Here is a 12,165-nt window from a genome sequence, read left to right as displayed (position 1 = left end):
GCCTGCAGGTGCAGGCATCATCCCGGTATACCCCCCGGAAGCCGAGTACGCAGATCTGCGTACGCTCGGCGGGAAGGGGTTAAACGGAAATAACACCATTTAAAACTGCTTGCGGTTTTAATGTTATATCTGGTTCCTGCAATATGGTTGAAAATCATTGAGAAAAATGGCATGGGTAGCCCTCCCTGCCCATTACCAGCCTATTTGGGTCTTGTACGCATATTAAGGGGAACCCCGTACCCATATTAAAAAAAGGAAATGCGTGTGGCCCCCAGGCCCTATATACTCAGAACAGCAGTATACAGGCGGTGCAAACAAGACAGGGACTGTGTAGGTTTGTTGTGTTAAGTTGAATCTGTTTGTAATTTTCAACTGGTACATTTTTAAAGTGTAGCTCCAGTCAAAAAAACAATTTTTAAGCTTTTTGGAAAACATAGGGAAGGGTTATCACCCCTGTATAATTTGTTTTGTCGTCCATCTTTTTTCATCTCACTTGCTGTTGTCTCCTTCCATTTGCAAGTAGGAGATGTTTGTAAGTTGGATGTTTGAAAGTAGGGGCCTGCCCTATATGCTCTGCAGAAATGGCGGAACAAGGTGTTGGTTTTGCCACAACATTGTAAGCCCTGAAAGTGACTCTTGGTGGGCGCTGGAGCGCCCTGCTGTGAACGATTATATCAAGAATTGGAATTACATGCCATTGTTGAACAGTGGTAGAAAAATTGACCTTTGGTGGTTGTGGTGCTGGTGCCACAACACTATAAGTCCTCACCGTTACTCTGGGTGGGCACAGGAAGGGGCCCTCCTGTGAAATATTATATCAAGAATTGTAATTACATGTCCCTGTTAAACAGGGGCAGAAAAATTTGGCCTTAGGCACTGGTGCTGGTGCCACCACACTGCAACCTCTCCCATATACTCTTGTTTTATTGCAGGAATTAGCCCTGCTGCAAAGCATTGCATCAAAAATTGTACTTAAACGCCCCTGTTAAACAGGGGCAGAAAAATTGGGCTGATGGCATCACCCAGAACCAGAAATGTTCTTCCAACATATCAGCGGAGGAGGAAGAGGATAGACAATCAACATAACAGGACAGTCACTCAGCATCAGCATAGGCAGTCTTGAAGGGATGTGATATTTCAAAAAAAATTATTCGGTTACATCAGCTTCAGGTGCTTGGTAGCTGTGGGTGATCCAAGACTGATTCATCTTGATGAAGGTCAATCGATCAACTGATTCGGTGGACAGGCGCACCCTGTGATCGGTAACAAAGCCACCAGCAGCACTGAAGGTGCATTCCGAAAGAACGCTGGATGCAGGACAGGCCAGTAGCTCAATTGCATACTGTGCAAGCTCTGGCCAGTGATCCATCCTCAAGACCCAGTAAGCCAGAGGATTTTCAGTGGGAAAGGTGTCCAAGTCTGACCTTGCCCCTAGGTATTCCTGCACCATGTAAATTAGACGCTGGCGATGGGTGCTGGAACCAATCATACCTTGGGGCTGCGGACTAAAAAATTGTCTGAAAGCATCAGTCAGACGGCCACCTTCTTCACCGCTCCTTCTGACTGATGCCTCAGCAACACGTTGTCCAGGACCAGGAGTTTGTGACCTCCCAGTCTCTGGGAACGCGTTGCACAGAGCTTTCTGCAAGGCCTCCCGGAGATGTCTCATCCTCTGCTCCCTCTGCGATGGCAAGATAAGGTCGGCAACCTTACCCTTGTACCGTGGATCAAGGAGAGTGGCCAGCCAGTAATGGTCCCTCTCCTTGATCCGAAGAATACGAGGATCCTTCCGCAGGCTTTGCAGGATCAGGGAGGCCATGCAGCGTAGGTTAGCTGAGGCATTCGGTCCGGAGTCCTCTGGGTCACTAAGGACAACATGATCCGCAGCTACCTCCTCCCAGCCACGTACAAGTCCACGTGTTTCTTGGGACTGTAAATCATCCCTACAAGACTGCTGCTGCTGCTGCTGAGTGCCAGCCTCCACCTCCATGCTGACACAATCATCCTCCTCCTCCTCTTCCTCCTCCTCATCCTCTTCCTGTGTGATGGGTGGCACAGCAGGAACACTGTCTGGATAAAGGGGGCCTTGAGAGGCAAGGAAGTCCTCCTCTTCCTGCCTCTGTTCTGCCTCAAGTGCCCTGTCCATTATTCCACGCAGCGTATGCTCCAAGAGGTGGACAAGAGGTACAGTGTCACTGATGCATGCACTGTCACTGCTCACCATCCTTGTGGCCTCCTCAAACGGTGACAGGACAGTGCATGCATCCCTGATCATGCCCCACTGGCGTGGTGAGAAAAAACCGAGCTCCCCTGACCCTGTCCTGGTGCCGTAGTCGCACAGGTACTCATTGATGGCCCCCTGCTGCGTGTGCAGCCGCTGCAGCATGGCCAATGTTGAGTTCCATCTGGTGGGCATGTCACATATAAGGCGGTTCTTGGGCAGGTTCAACTCCTTTTGGAGCTCAGCCAGCCGAGCACAGGCATTAAATGATCGTCGGAAATGCACACAGACTTTCCTGGCCTGCTTCAGGACATCCTGTAAGCTGGGGTACCTGCCCAAGAACCGCTGCACCACCAGGTTAAGGACGTGAGCTACACAGGGCACATGGGTCAGTTGTCCCTGTCAGAGGGCGGAGAGGAGGTTGGTGCCATTGTCACAAACCACCATTCCTGGCTTAAGCTGGCGTGGCGTCAACCACCTCTCGGCCTGCCCCTGCAGAGCTGACAAAACATCCGCCCCAGTGTGGCTCCTGTCCCCCAAACAAGCCAGCGCAAGCACGGCATGGCATCGTTTTGCCTGCGTACTTGCATAGCACCTGGAACGCCTACGAAGCACCGCTGGTTCTGAGGACAGAGCACTGGAAGAGGCCATGGAGGAAGAAGAAGAGGAGGGGGTGGAGGAGAGAGGTGTGTCACAACCAATAGTAGCATTTTGGAGGCGTGGTGGCGGAACAACCTCCAACACTACTGCACCTTGTCCTGCATCCTTCCCAGCTGCCAGAAGAGTGACCCAATGGGCCATGAAAGACAGGTAACGTCTCTGTCCATGCCTGCTGGACCATGAGTCAGCGGTAATATGCACCTTACCGCTGACCGCCCTGTCCAGCGAGGCAAGGACATTGCCTTCCACATGCCGGTAGAGAGCCAGAATTGCCTTCCGTGAGAAAAAGTGGCGTTTGCGGACCTGCCACTGAGGAACCGCACATTGTACAAACTCACGGAAGGGGGCCGAGTCTACCAACTGAAAAGGCAGCAGTTGAAGTGCTAGCAATTTAGCCAAGCTAGCATTCAACCGCTGGGCAGGTGGATGGCTGGGAGTGAACTTCTTTCGCCGGTCCAGCAGCTGGGGCAGGGACATTTGCCTGCTATAATCGGACGTGGGTGTACCGCTAGCAGAGTTCCCGGAAGCACTTGGCTGTGACACACCTAATTCTACACCTTCATTCCTCTCAGAGCAGGTTTCAGAGAGGACTGAAGGTCTAGTGGGGTTGGAGATGCCAGCTGATGAGGAGCAAGGAGAGGTCCGCTTTGTTCTTTGGTGTGGGTCTTTGAGGTACGCTTGCCAACGAGCTGCATGGCAGGTCAACATATGTCTGGTCAAGCATGTGGTGCCCAAGCGGCTGATGTTTTGGCCATGCGAGATACGCTTGAGACATATGTTGCAAATAGCAGCGGTGCGATCTGATGCACTCGTCTCAAAAAAGGCCCACACCAAAGAACTTTTAGAATACCGCGCAGAGGCAGCGCCCTGCACAGACGGAGCTCTGCGGTGTGATTCAGTCGGTGTGCTGCCCCTAAGCTGGCCTCCGGAGGGCATCCTGCCTCGTTGGACATGTGCCTCCTCCTCCTCTCTCCTTCCAGGCACCCACGTGGAGTCAGTGCCTCATCATCCCCTCCCTCTTCATCGCTGTAGCAAACCTGGCAGTATGCTGCAGCTTGTGGAACATGACTGCCAGATTGCTGTGCTTCTTGAGCATCCCCTCTCTCTGCATTCACGCTACTGCCTTCCTCTAGCTGAGTGTCATCATCAGAGCCCACAAAACACTGGGCATCCTCCTGGAGCATGTACCCAACACTGTGCTCAAAGAGTTCAGGAGACTCCTCAGGAGGACGTGGTGGGTCTAGGGAAGGAGTCACTGATGATGACATTGAGAGGAGGGAAGACGATGCGTTGGCAGCTGCTTTGCTAGTACCCTGAGACTGGGTGAGAGAGGATGAGGAGGATGAAGAGGGCTTGGTCATCCACTCTACCAAGTCGTTGGCATGTTGCGGCTCAACATGTCCAGCTGCCGAAAAGAAGGACAAGCATGTCCCATGGCCACGTGCTGATGACAATGCACCGCGTCCACGACCAGCACTGTTGTCTCTAGACACAGAGCCTGCTTGCCCTCTTTTATCGGCTCGCGCCTGTCTGCCTCTCCTTGCTGGCCTTCCAGACATGGTAATGGCCTGAAGGGAGTTGGGTAAAAAAGCAGTTGGGTAGTGTATATTGTGCTGGAGGCACACAACACCCACTAACTCCTGCAGATGCCTTTATTATAGAACACCAGAGATAAAGGGGTATATACAGATGTATACTGTGCTGTGCTGGAGGCACACACAACTTCCAATAACTCCTGCAGATGGCAAGTGGGCTCAAATAGAGAAGAGCTATGTAGGTGGATATAGTGGTATGTACTGGGTACAGAGCATGCAGACAGCACGCACTATCTCCTAACACTACTGACTGCAAGCTCTATTATAAAAGATAGATCACTAGCTATATAGGTGAGGTGAATATAGTGGTGTATACTGCGGTCAGGGCACGCAGACAACAACCACTACACAACAGCAAGATCGGAAATCGGCCGAAAACGATCGGTGTGTACTGTGTTGAAGGTACACAGAACACCCACTGCTTCAGACACCAACACACTACACAAAGCCGCCGCGCTGGCGGCCTTATATAGTGTGGGGCGTGCACTACACAGCCTGAGCTATGATTGGCCACAGGCATCCTGCCTGTGGCAAATCATGGCTCTCCTCGCTGCTGGCGCTGCGATTGGCCAAGCATGCGGGGTCACAGTGCATGCTTGGCCAATCATGAGCCAGCAATGCACTGCGCCATCGCAGTCCATTGCGGGCCGTGAGCGGCACACGAATTCGTGCGAACGGACCAAAATGTTCGGACTTCGCCGAATGGACGAACAGCCGATGTTCGAGTCGAACGTATGTTCGACTCGAACACGAAGCTCATCCCTAATCTTTATGTTTGAAGCCTGAAATGTGGCCTCCTTCTGACTGGACGTTCAGGAACGTCCTTCAGAAGTAGGGGGACCGCGCGTGCGCGTGCCCGCGCAGCGGCGCGATCCTGATGCGCTCGTGTCACCCGGACACGGCACATCTCAGATCAGCAGGAGGGCTCTGTCATTGGCCCTCCTGATCACATGATGGTCGTGTCCAATCACAGCCGTCATGTGATCAAAACAAACAGCCGGTTGCTAGGCAATCGGCTCTCCTCTCCTCACACGAAAGTCGTCGCTGAGGAGAGGAGAGCAGATCGCTGCAGCTGGCTGGTGATTAGTGAGTATGAGCTGTTTTTACAGCTTTTTACTCACTGATCACTAGTCTAGTGTAAACACACATGTCCCCAAATAATAAAAAGACATGTCCCCAAATAAAAAAACATATGTCCCACTAAAATCACATGTCCCAATGATTATCTGTACACATATGTACGTGATCACCTGCACACATATGTACATGATCATTTGCGTACATATGTCCGTGATCACACAAACCAATTATTATACACGTTTTTTTTTTTACCAAAAACATGTAGCAGAATTTTGGCTTAAATTTATGACAAAATTTGATTTTATTGGATTTCTTTTAAAATAGAAAAAATAAAATATTGTTTTTTTTTCCAAATTTCCCCTTTTTTTGCGTTTATATCGCAAAAAATTAAAAACGGAGTCGTGAATAAATACCACCAAAATAAAGCTCTATTTGTGAGAACAAAATTATAAAAATTTCATTTGGGTACAGCGTAGCATGACCGCGCAATTGTCATAGAAATTGCGAGAGCAATGAAAGCTGAAAATTGGGCTGGGAAGGAAGGGGGCGAAACTACCCTGTATTGTAGTGGTTAAACAGCGGTAAAGCGACACCAAAACGTCTGGCGCTTTACCGCTAACGGCCGGAGTGAAAGCAGCCTTACAGATTGTTTTCAGTACAATAGAAAAGCCTGTCCCTGGCCAGCATGATGCAGAGATGGGCCTTTGCATCGTGGAAGCAGTGGTCTCTCCCCAGAGGTCTGACATTCCCCTTTCTGAGTTAGACTTGTTTTTCAATCAGCAAAGCTAATGATTCCTGCTGATTGGAGATCTCTTGTTCTGACTCAGCAGGTGGCATGTCGGACCTCTGAAAATTCAGTTGGGCTTTAAGGCCCCTGTTGTTTTTTCCATTATGGTCATTTGTACAGGTATTGTACCATGGGACTCTGATGTCTTTGTATTGCAGCACCCCTGTGTATGTTCCTACTGGCATTGCTGCCTTCCCATGTGAGCTGAGACACACCCCCAAGGTATGGGCCAAAGGAAGATTCAAGAACATCGTCACCTACAACTACATGCCCCGTGGGGGGCACTTTGCTGCCTTTGAGGAGCCCGAACTGCTCGCCCGTGACATCCAGCAATTTGTATCCAAGGTGGAAACAAAACACTAAATAGAGGATAGGACCTGCAACTCCACATGTGCTGCCTAATAAAAATTAATTCTGTAAATATCGCTGCTCCTAATGAGGGGAAATGTATATGTAGCAGGGTCCCAGGCCTCCTTTGGTCTAATAAGAGCCTCCAGGGCCAGGTATAAAGAACAGCCTTCTGTATGTAGTGGGTTTTGAGGCCTCGTGGGTGTAAAGTAGTTGCAGGTATTGGGCGCCAGACACTTCTTGAATGCAAAAGAAAGTTTATTTCTCTTAACAAACTTTTTTCTGGGGGAGAGAGGGTTAGGGCCAGGACACCCTTAGGTAGTTGCAAGATTAATTGGCAGACTCCGAGACTTCAACAGGAGGACAGCCATGCAGGGAAAGGCCTCCAGCAAGATGCCACATCTGCATGTGCAGAAATGCTGTCTCCTATGGCAACAGCCTTTAACAGTTCCAAACTCAAACATAACAGTTCCTTCACTTTCACTACAATCACTCCTTGTAGTTCCCACTGAGCTCCCGGTCTCTCCCTAGATCCACTGATTCACTGCCACTGAATCCCTTGAGCTCCTCCAGTTTTCACAGTGGTATCTTCCTCAAGCGTTACCCCCGCTTCTCTGCTTTGCATTCTAGATACCTCTCAAGCGTCACCCCACCGGCCTACTCGGCCGGTGCCTGGCTTGACACACAAGGCTGCTCTGCAAGCGTCACCTCTGCTGACTGCTTCCCTGGCTTGATACCGGTTCTTCACCATCCCCGGTTGGTGAGAATGCTTCTCCGGTACTTTCTTCAGTTATTCACGGTGGTCCCTGGTAATAAGGTGGATGGTCCCTTAGTGGCAACAGCTTCCCCTCTACCTCCGACCACGACAGGTTCTCTGACCAGCAGAACCGTCACTTCTGGTTGGACTGCAAGCCGCATTCCCAACCCTGCGTGTCTCTCTTGCTTCTGGATAGGCCCTCAGAAAATCTAGCAGCCAGATGTGCCCAGGATATGCCCAATCTCCGGCCTAGCAGCCCTGGGCATACAACACACATCCACCGAAACAGCCATCCAGGTGGCACAGAACCCCGATCACCTGACTCCACCCGAATATATAGGTTCTCCCAGCAGGCCAAGGGACTTAAGAAAACCCCTGCCCATTGGCTGAGATACCCCATATGCTAGAGCTGCACGATTAATCGTTAAGAATCATTATCGTGATTTTTTTCCCCCGTTGCAACCTTGACAAAGTATTTCCCAATTCTTTCTATGCAAAGAATTCTCTCTGCTCTGCTGAAGCCGACAGCCGTCAAAAGAAAGGGAAAAAAACCCCCAAAAAACACGAGGTCTGTCAAGAATCACAACATTCTTTAGCAGTGGAACTTATGTATAAACATTGTAACGATTTGTCCTTTAAAATGAAAGGAATAGACTTTGGCGTGCAAATGAGGGAAGTTTAGCGACTTAAAGCGGAGTTCCACCCAAAAATGGAAATTCCGCTTTTCCGGTCCCCCTTCCAGTGTCACATTTGGTACCTGTTAGGGGGGAGGGGGGAGCAGTTACCTGTCTAATACAGGTATTTTTCTCCAACTTCCGGGCATAGATTCCCGAGACACCGCTCCCCCTTGCTGTATTCTGGGAGACACACAGGTCCCGGAAAACAGACACCAGACCCATCGCAGTATGCTACGAAAGTGTAGGTTTGCCACATCATCCCTTTAATCCAGGACACATAGGAATTACACAGGTTCTGAGGCTGATTTAATGCAGATAAGGCACCAAGTGAGTTTAACCCTTTCATGACTAAGCCTATTTTTGACATTTGGTGTTTACAAGTTAAAATCCATATTTTTTGCTAGAAAATTACTTAGAACCCCCAAACATTATATATATATATATATATATATATATATATATATATATATTAGCAGAGAATCTAGAGAAGAAAATGGCGATTGTTGCAATATTTTATGTCACACGCTATTTGTGCAGCGGTGTTTTAAATACAACTTTTTTGGAAAAGGGATATTTTCATGAATTTTTAAAAAAACAAAACAGTAAAGTTAGCCCAATTTTTTTCTATAATGTGAAAGATGATGTTACGCCGAGTAAATAGATACCAAACATGTCACGCTTTATAATTGCACGCACTCGTGGAATGGCGACAAATTACGGTACCTAAAAATCTCCATAGGCGATGCTTTAAAATATTTCAAACGGTTACCAGGTTAGAGATACAGTGCTGGAATTATTGCTCTCACTCTGACGATCGCGGCGATACCTCACATGTGTGATTTGAACACCGTTTACATATGCGGGCGCGACTTCCGTATGTGTTTTCTTTGCTGCGCGAGCTCGCGGCGACGTGGGTGCTTTAAAAAAAGTCTTATTTTAAAATGAATAAATTGTTTTAAAAAAAAAAAAAAAATGTTGATCACTTTTATTGCTGTCACAAGGAATGTAAACATCCCTTGTGACAGTAATAGGTGGTGACAAGTACTCTTTATGGAGGGATCGGGGGTCTAAAAGACCTCCAATCCCTCTTTTGCACTTCAAAGTATTCAGATCGCCATTTTCGGGGATTCTGAATACTATATTTTTTTTTTAAACCGGGACCATTGGCAGCCGAGTAAACGGGAAGTGACCTCATGACGTCGCTTCCGTGTTTACAATTAGGAGATTGGAATGAAGCGTCTTGCAGCTTCAATCTAGCCTGTCCCTAGCCGCCAGAAGCGGCAGATTGTTGATTGGGGCTCCCCTCCCACTCCTCCGGTATAACAGCCGAGCGGCTTTTAGCCGCCTGGGTTGTTATCGCTGGAAAGCCAATCGCCGGCTCTAAAAAACAGTACCGGGATTATGCCTGCAGCTGTGGGCATCATCCCGGTATAACCCCCTGAAAGCTGAGTACGCACATCTGCGTACGCTCGGCGGCAAGGGGTTAATTACCACCTTAATCAGCCACAGAACCTGTGTAATTAATGTGTGTCCCGGATTAAAGGGATGATGTGGCAACCCTATGGAAGTGACGATCTGTCGCCGCCATCTTGCTACACCCCACGTTCGTCCATAGTAAGGATACATTAAGAAGGGGGAAAGCGGACATGTTGTTACACCCACCAAAGTTTTGCATTTTACACGTATTTATAACAGTAAAGTCAATTTATTTAGTGAAATACAGGACTCAGAACTCTGTCAGACTACTTAGATATTGAATTTTAAAAGCAGCGACCTTCTGTCAGATTATCAAACCTGTGAGATGAGCAGGGTTGCCCCTGCTTTTAAAATTGAACATCTAAGTAGTCAGACGGAGTTCTAAGTCCTGTATTTGGCTATATAAACTGACTTTATTGTTATAAATACGTGTAAAACGCAAAACTCCGGTGGGTGTAACAAGATGTCCGCTTTACCCCTTCTTAGTGTATCCTTACTGTGGACGAGTGTGGGGTGTAGTAAGATGGCGGCGACGGAATGTCACTACCGTAGCAAACTGCGATGGGTTGCCGAATATGTCGTTACACTGGCAGGTGTGTGGTGTGGATAATGCAGGTGGGAGGGAGCATGGACACTTACTGTGTGTTCTCTGGGCTAGCCAATAGCGCTGCTTAGGGGAATACAAGACCTGCTCCTCCTCCCATCCATCCACAGCCAAATAGCAGGCAGTGTAGCCCTCCTCCCTGCTCAAATGTGACTGTAAGTGCTGGAGCTGGGTTGAATTGGGATGCCAGGAGGGAGATAGAAGGAGGTAGGACTACAACAATGCAAGTTCTGCAGGACACCCAACTCTGGCTGAATGGAAAAAACAGGATCGTTGGGATCACAGTAACATGTTGCTGGCCGGCTGCAGTGTCTTCCAGATATCTATGTGATCAGGCAGTGTGCAGGTTACTGATCAGCCTCCCCTCCCTCTTGTCTCCCTGATTATTATTATTTTTTTTTATCTGCCTGACCTGACCTGATCACACTGATCAGATCTCTGAAAGACCTGCAGCAGCATTCTATGAGACCAGGGACACATGGCTGATAACCATTTGACCTTATAATCAGCTATTTAGCCAGAGCTCCCTCTGTGTGTGCATGCTGCACAGTTTGATGGGAGGTTTTTGTTTTTTGGAGGATTTACTGCTGAATCAAGCCAAAAGCTTCACAGATCCATTAACTGGTTACTGGCCTACGTTAATCTTCAGCAGTTCAGTGTTTGCACGAAAATTTGTATTTTGGAAATTGGATGTTAATGCTTTCTTCTGTCACTTGGTTGTACTTTTCAAAGGAAAAATGACTGACTTGATCTTGCAGAGATGGTTTAAATAGAGTGGAGCAACTCTGCAATACTATATACCTGTACACTGAGTTCAGCTTTAAATGCAGTCTCTGACCGTCTCCTGCGCCATGGCTGCACTCTCTCACACACTCTCTCACACAGCCCCAGTCCTGGACCAGTACAGAGGGAGAATGCTTGGGCGCTATGGCTGAGGCACATTTCACATTGGAATCCACCCTCCCCCAAAACCCAATTATTCATTGGGTGCAATATACATATAGGTGTAAATGCATACTGTGTGTGTATAGATATAGAGGGGGGGAGGGGGGGAACAAGGATTAAGGGCCGGTAATCGCTATTGCGATGTGAGAACCCTGCAAATCAACTGTGGGTTCCCGCATCGCACCCGGCACGCACGGTAGTTCACACTGCCATATGTGAACTGCTGGGGAGTGTAATTATATGTTAATGACACCCCCATTTCAGCTCGCATATCGCACTGTGAACTGACGGTTCGGACATGAATCGGATCGCATATGTTTGAACGCACACGCGATCCGATTCTGTTCCGAACTGAAAAAAGAATCCTGTGCGTGTTTGCACCGAACGCGGTGCGATATCAGCCATACTATCTGTATGGCTGACATCGAACCCGCACATTGCATGTAATGCGAACGGCAGTGTTCTGCGAATTACATGCAATGTCTGGCATCAAGAGAGAGAGACCCCTAAGAGGTGTAATACTGTACGAGTGGAAGGGACTTGGAGTGCTAAATGTCCGTGGGTTAGGGGCGCAAATTACTTGTCTTGGGTGCTGACAACCCACGCTGCGCCACTGGGGCTGCTATGAAATTATTTCCAGGGCTGGTTTTTATGCCCAGTCCGGCCCTGGTAAGCAGATCTCAAACTGCCCTGGAAGAGGAAAGTGATCTATGCAAGGCGGGGGTCTCCAAACTCCAAAGGGCCATTTTACCGTTCTTCAGACTTCAGGGAGGCTAAATTGTTGCCTGTGGAAATTGAAACAATGCTTATGGCTTGGTGGTCAGTGGGAGTAAAAGGAAAAAAATTGCTTAGTACCCGGGGTCAGAAGGAGGAGGAATAGTGCCCCATTATTGATGTCAGTGGGAGGAATAATGCCCCATCATTGATGTCCGTGGGAGGATAAGTTCCTGTCCCATCATTAATGTCATTGGTAGGAATCATTGATGTCAGTAGGAGGTATAGTGCCCCATCGATG

General features: G+C 48.5%; 1 protein-coding gene across 1 annotated transcript in view; it reads left to right on the top strand.

Annotated features, from left to right (window-relative positions):
- LOC143986662 (epoxide hydrolase 1-like) overlaps positions 1 to 6,706 on the top strand; it is a 31,431-nt gene extending 24,725 nt beyond the window's left edge. Inside the window, 1 exon segment of the mRNA XM_077485067.1 lies at positions 6,502 to 6,706. Within this exon segment, the coding sequence (XP_077341193.1) occupies positions 6,502 to 6,706 (205 nt within the window).
- The last annotated feature ends 5,459 nt before the right edge of the window (positions 6,707 to 12,165 follow it).

Source organism: Lithobates pipiens, unplaced genomic scaffold, assembly GCF_037356315.1.
Source record: "Lithobates pipiens isolate NorthernLeopardFrog02 unplaced genomic scaffold, aLitPip1_a1.2 Scaffold_18, whole genome shotgun sequence".
Taxonomy (NCBI): Eukaryota; Metazoa; Chordata; class Amphibia; order Anura; family Ranidae; genus Lithobates; species Lithobates pipiens.
Note: the sequence above shows the minus strand (reverse complement) of the source record. Positions and strands in the feature narration are given on the sequence as shown.